Raw genomic sequence first — 6441 nt, forward strand, 5'->3', positions numbered from 1 at the left:
TTTTTATATTTAAAGAATTTTTATATTTTTTATATTTAAAGCGAGTTTTTTGGGCAGTGTAGAGTAGGGCTTGTTGTTTGTCATTTCTCCGATCACAAATGCAGACATGGTTTTATGTTTACGAGGCGCGATACGCAACGCTACGCTTAAAAAGACAGTATAAGTCATTATAATTCGTAATTATGTCCCCACTGGATGCAACGAATGCCTCGTTTATAATGGGTTTTCATGTTTTTGAATCATCGCTCCGGCCTGACAGGGCATCATCACAATGTGGTAAGGGGCGTAACATTTCCGTCAGATGCTTGAGGTATTCGGCCAATCACAATGCACTGGATAGCTGGCCAATCAGAGCACACCTCGCTTTTTTAGACCGATGAGCTTTTTAAAAATCGACGCGTTTCAGAAAGGCGGGGCATAGAGGAGAAACAATAATGTACAGTATGTGGAAAATAATGTGTTTTTTGAACCTTAAACCGCATAAACACATTTCATTACACCAAATACTGTTCTTTTTAGCAGCATCATATGACCCCTTTAAACTTTTCTTCCCGAGGGTGTGAAGAATCCAACGGCTAACTTTTAGTGCTAAATATATTTTTGGGGGGGGTTGGCTGCTACTCATGGCTGCTAGTTTGCATGCAGGCTAAATAAAGTTACACACCACCTAAGTTACACTGCAATACTAGAGGGTTGGTAGTGCAGAGGGTTGTTAGCTTCCAGTTTGTGGTATTTTACTCATTTTTTTTCCTCAACAATCTGCATAAAGACACAGTGACCCGTGAGAATATGTGACTGTTAATAAATCGCAGTTGCAGCAGTGGGCAGTTTCCGTGGGTTAGCCCGTTAGCATGTTAGCCGGTTTCCTGAGTGCACTGCCCTAAGTTACTTTGTACTCACATTGCCCAGCTCTTTGGTCCGGTCCCGCATTCTCGATGTATCTTATATCCAACTCGGATGAAAAGTTCCTGTCTTAAGAGACGTAGCACATCTGTCTGCAAACTCAAAACCTAAAAGAGGGAGTTTCCATTCTAAGTCACATTTCACGCCAGCCAGCTTCCACAAATAACTTTCAGAGATTGCTGATGGGCGCTGTGAGGTGCCTGAATGATAATATATAAATAATACGGATCAACTTCAGTTATGCTGAGAGATCAAAATGGGGCGATGTAGTTATATACGAATTTGTCCCTTTCTTCTTCTGTTTTAGTTTGCGGAATTATGAAAAACGATCAAGGCTTTTACTGCCCCCCGCTGGACAGATATGCATGTTTACATTAATTCACTATGGCGAAATATAGTATTCCACACGGATCTCAAATGCAAAGAATAATGAAGGTCTGTAAGTTGGTGAATGTAACTTTATGAAAAGTGACTGTATAATATAAACGTATATAAGACCAATAGCTTTTTTCATGTAAACAAAGGAAATGAAAAGAAAATATCTAACAAAATTATTTGCTTAAACAGCCTTGGAAAACAGACAATTATATTTAGCAATTAAAAAGAGAAAAAATATGTAGGAAATTCATACATTGTATGTCTAATTGTAGATTCATAATTAGTAAAACAGATAAATTATCCATTTGTGGATAACAGTTAAAATCTAAAGTTCATTCATTTATGACTGCAAGAACATTTCAAATCTTAAATTAATGCAAAGTTTCCCTTTTTCAAAGAACAGAAAATACAGATGAATGAAGCTCATTCACAGGCCAGTTTGCCGTCAAAGGAAGACAGAGTGATGGCAAATGCCTGTAGAGCACACATGGGAAAGCTGTAGTCCATGGAAAACACATCTTCTGCTACCCGCCCAAACTGCATCACAATGTAGTCCACTGGAGAGAGATATTCATTGACATTATTAGAATTAGAATTAGGAATTGTAATATTTCTCATATATTATATGATATTGCATCTACAAACACAAAGACAGAGATACAAAATGAGAAAAAGAAGGATAACCTCATTCACCATTATCTGGATGGACAATTTGAAAGTTTTTCACAGATGCCTGAGTAACTCGGCCATGGAAATTGAGCACATACGACTGCGTTTGCTCATTCCAGCTGGGTGATTTATTTACAAGGGTGACAAGATTCTCTTTGTTGCTATTCTCATATCGGGTGAGCAGAGACTCCAGCTCCTGGGACATGCAAATAGATGGTGCTTTTAAGCATGACAATAATGTCAAAGGTTAAATAATATATATTTTTAAAAACTACATATTATTGATAAAATATGTAACACAAAAGTATAAGTAAATGACTAATCAAAAGACACTAATTTCTGAGATCCTAACCTGATTGTCCAGCTTCTGTTGTCGGACCTCTGCGTCCTCCATTTCTTTTGTTGGGAAAGAACAAATATCACAATTTTGATAGTATTCAAATAATCCACTATGTTATTATTGTCATAAACTCACCAGTCAGAATTACACGCTCAAATCAGCGATCAAATGAAGCCGAAGACTCATTGTCCCTGTCTGTCTCTGCAGCTCCATATGACATCCCCACCTGCACGCAACCGAAGCTTAAGAAGATTACAGAGGATGAAGTTCTTACACTCAACACTCCACTGAGACACCACGTAGTATAGATCCTTCATCATTACTGACATCAGACACTATATTTCACAACTGAAAACAGCACCAGTGTCCCAATATTAAGATATTGGTAGTATAATACCAGAACTATTATACATTTCTGAACCAAAATAAGCATTTTATGCAAGTCTTTTATGCAAGACTAAACATTGTTTATACAGGCACTGGTCGATTTTGCGATTTTGCTTCCTTAACTTGTCTTCTTTCAGACTTGTGGAAAGAAAACATCCTAAATACACAGTTAATTAACATTTTATTACACTTTATCTATTTGTGTCTGTAGATTTCAATTACAATACATATCTTTAAAAGCTGTTTTAAATTAGTTTTTTCTCATGCACTGAGCCAGAAATCTCCACGTAAGTAGCAGTTTCGCCAAACTTTCCAGTTTTATTCTTTATCTATATTCTTAAGGTTTTATATACTGTGGGTGTTTGTTAGGCTACTGTATCATTTGCCAGATTTACAAAACATTTTGCGTGGTAAACATGGTAATTTGTTTCGGGCTATTGACAGTCTTTTCTGATCTGTGGAGTACTAAAAGAGATATCCAAAATTCCCTCTGTAAAACCTTTAACTATAATATGGCAATTAAATGAAACAAGGATTTTGAACCTTTATTCAGTGTTCAGAGGGCCAGTTGCAAAATACTTAAACTAGTCTTACAAGTCATCAAATTTTTTTTCGTCTTTAAGACAGGTTATAACTTTGTTTAAGTTGGTTACATAGAAAGTTGTATCCAAAGAATATGACTGATTACCCCTTGGCTAACTGCTAGTTGGGCAGACTAGTTCTTAACAGAGGATAGTTTATGCAACTGGCCCCAGATTTCAGGAAATAATTGCAAAATAGTGCATATTTAATTACTGTAGCTAATGTCTCATTTGCATGTTTAAACATAACATTTCAGAAAAAGTGTAGTACAAAACAATTGCTTAATATCCTTTGATTAACATGGGAAAGGATATCTATTAGTTAAAATGTTTACCATTCACCTGTAGTATCTTGTTTTAATTGTAGGCTACTCTACAGAGAATACATTTTCGTTACCGGTAAAAGATAAGCCGTAACCTACATACAAGCTGTGTCTCAAAGTTTCTTACTTGTTTTAGCATCATAAAGCATAACTCATAAGCAGACTAACTACCCGTAGATGGCAGTATCTCACCTCAGCTTGTTTATATATTCACAGCTGAAGAAAAACGAAACTGATCACGTTACTCGCTCATAATGTTTTGACGTGTTTTTAATCCGTTTTATCTGTATGTGTAATACAAGCTAAGTGACATTTAAGAAAAATCACAATTCATTACGGACGGATGGGATGAAGGTACGAATTTTACATTTTGACGTTCGTGTGAGCTCATTAACTTGCGTTAACGTTACCTGAAATACAACCTGGAAATAGAGCACTATTACAGTAAGTATCATACCAATAAACCTATCTTCTAGCTATTCTCTTGAGTAAGAAGTGCTGTGACAGATAACAGACAAGTTATCGAATTAAAACCCACTACACTTATGCCAAAGTATTCCTCTACACAGGTTTGCTATAAGTAACTTGTTCAGCTTCAGTGCATTTACCCAGCAATCACGGGTAAATCATATTATTGACCACAGAACTGACAAATAATCATCATGATTAATGGCTGTTTAGAGGAAGAGGAGGGGCAGATGATTCATCACAAGGGTTAAAAGAGCAAGTCATGAGATGTTTGTCCCCTAGATACTCAAATCAACAATTAGTGATGTTTTGGAGAGTAGACAGTACCAGGTCTGAGGAATCTGTTGATTTCTCCCTTTATGGATTTGTGAAAATATTTCCTTTCCTCAAGTTATGGAAAAACAAAGACAGAAAAGACAAAATCATGTAAGTTAAAAAAAAAAAAAAAACTAGCAAAACATGCATGATAAGGGATGTTTTGTTGTTGTGGTTGATGACTCATGTTGCAGTGGTTGGTTTTCCACAGATGTCCACTGTGCCATGTTACCTCTGGTAGGATGATCAAAAGTCAAGAGCAGGATGTAAGATCTCTTTCTTATTCTTTCCATTGTGTCTGTGTGATGTGCAATGACAGATCTGAATATTGCACTAAAGCAATGAGATCTTATGGGTTTAAGTCATACAGACATGGAGACATAGCAGATTACAAAACAGCTGATTTGACACAAGAGGTTATGCTGTTGATAGCAATGGACCACAGGATTGTTTTTTTAAAGGTATAAAATGCCATAAATGTTTGATATTTGTATATTTTGGTCTTGAAGATGTTTCTCTAACTTTTTTTCCAAAGGAATTAATTGCTGTGAGAGTTCAGGATCCTCGCGTTCAAAATGAAGGGTCGTGGATCTCATATGTGGACTTCAAAATTTTCCTTCATGTGAGTATTTTTGCCTCAAGGACTTCTAATATTACAAGACCACAATCTAATAATGTGACCCTTTCCAAGTTCCAAAGACTTTTTAATACTTCTCTGGATAAGAAAACAGATTTAAATGTTAAGATGAATTTATAAGCCATTACATTTTTTCCCCCCCAATATTTAAATTTGCAACTGTCTGTCATCCTGTATTGGTTACAGTATTGGTGTTGATTAAATCACAGCCATGTCCTCATATCATTATTGCTTTATGGGGGTTTCCTTGCTACATGAGTTATATATATATATATATATCTTATAGTTCTTTATAGCTATATATCTTTAGTTCAGTGCTTCATTTATATGAATACCTAGAGGGCAGGGTGGGCTTTGTCGGATATATTTTACATAATACACCATCTTATATCACCATCTTAATAGCCAAATATTGGCCGATATATTAGTCTTTCGCTAATATATGTTTTTATTCCACTGTTGTTCAATGCATGTTTTTGTCTGCCCTGGTGTTATCTGATCTGAATTTGGTCACTTACTTGGTTTCTGTCACCAGACAAACAGCAAAGCATTCACTGCCAAAACATCCTGTGTGAGGCGGCGATACAGTGAGTTTGTGTGGTTGAAGAAAAAACTGCAAAAGAATGCTGGTCTGGTGTAAGTTCCTTTGCACAAACAAATGACTGTATAGCTGCATATATGTCTCAGCCAGTGCACCTCAAAATAAAAAAAAAGTATATATATATATATATTCATGTATTGTAAGGGTTTCCTTGAAGCAATAAAGGCACAAAATATTACATTGCAAGTATGTGAATTATGAAGTAATGTTCTAACGCCTATATATACTGTAAATGCAGTGCTGCTTGAACGTTTGTGAACCCTTCAGAATTTCAAAAGATCATCAGATTTTCACACAAATCCTGAAAGTTGACTAAGAGAATCCAATCAAACAAATGAGACAAAAATATATACTTTGTCATTTATTTATTCTGGAAAATGATCCAATATTACATATCTGTGAGTGGTAAAAGTATGTGAATCTCTAGGATTAGCAGTTAATTTGAAGGCAAAATTAGGTGTTTTCAATCAGTGGGATGACTATCAGGTGTCAGTGTGTGTCCTGTTTTATTTAAAGAACAGGGATCTATCAAAGTCTGATCATGTTTGTGGAAGTGAATCATGACATGAACAAAAGAGGTCTCTGAGGACCTCAGAAAAAGAGTTTTTGTTGCTTATCTTGCTTATCAAGGTTACAAAACCATCTCTAAAGTGTTTGGACTCCACAAATCCACAGTCAGACAAATTGCACAAATTGCATAGATCCTTCCCATCTGTGAAACGTGGTGGTGGTAGTATCATGGTTTGGGCCTGTTTTGCTGCATCTGGGCCAGGACGGCATGCCATCATTGATGGAACAATGAATTCTGAATTATACCAGCAAATTCTAAAGGAAAATGT

General features: G+C 36.0%; 2 protein-coding genes across 5 annotated transcripts in view; one reads left to right on the plus strand and one right to left on the minus strand.

Annotated features, from left to right (window-relative positions):
• Nucleotides 1-2137, minus strand: part of LOC107721995 (syntaxin-4-like) — an 11776-nt gene extending 9639 nt beyond the window's left edge. For both annotated transcript variants that reach the window (XM_016530225.1, XM_016530227.1), the window contains exons 1-2: nt 1975-2137; nt 901-1838 (exon numbers count right to left, since the gene is read on the minus strand). In XM_016530225.1, the coding sequence (XP_016385711.1) occupies nt 901-930 (30 nt within the window). In that variant the 5' untranslated portion in view covers nt 931-1838; nt 1975-2137. The remainder of the gene's footprint in view (nt 1-900; nt 1839-1974) is intronic.
• A 1652-nt stretch (nt 2138-3789) lies between these two features.
• Nucleotides 3790-6441, plus strand: part of LOC107721994 (uncharacterized) — a 6889-nt gene continuing 4237 nt past the window's right edge. The window contains exons 1-4 of one of the 3 annotated variants that reach the window (XM_016530222.1): nt 3790-4475; nt 4576-4630; nt 4900-4986; nt 5537-5637. In XM_016530222.1, the coding sequence (XP_016385708.1) occupies nt 4312-4475; nt 4576-4630; nt 4900-4986; nt 5537-5637 (407 nt within the window). In that variant the 5' untranslated portion in view covers nt 3790-4311. The remainder of the gene's footprint in view (nt 4476-4575; nt 4631-4899; nt 4987-5536; nt 5638-6441) is intronic. The other 2 variants (XM_016530223.1, XM_016530224.1) reach the window with 2 other exon arrangements.

The sequence above is a fragment of the Sinocyclocheilus rhinocerous genome, unplaced genomic scaffold, assembly GCF_001515625.1.
Source record: "Sinocyclocheilus rhinocerous isolate Xijiao unplaced genomic scaffold, SAMN03320098_v1.1 scaffold1385, whole genome shotgun sequence".
NCBI lineage: Eukaryota > Metazoa > Chordata > Actinopteri > Cypriniformes > Cyprinidae > Sinocyclocheilus > Sinocyclocheilus rhinocerous.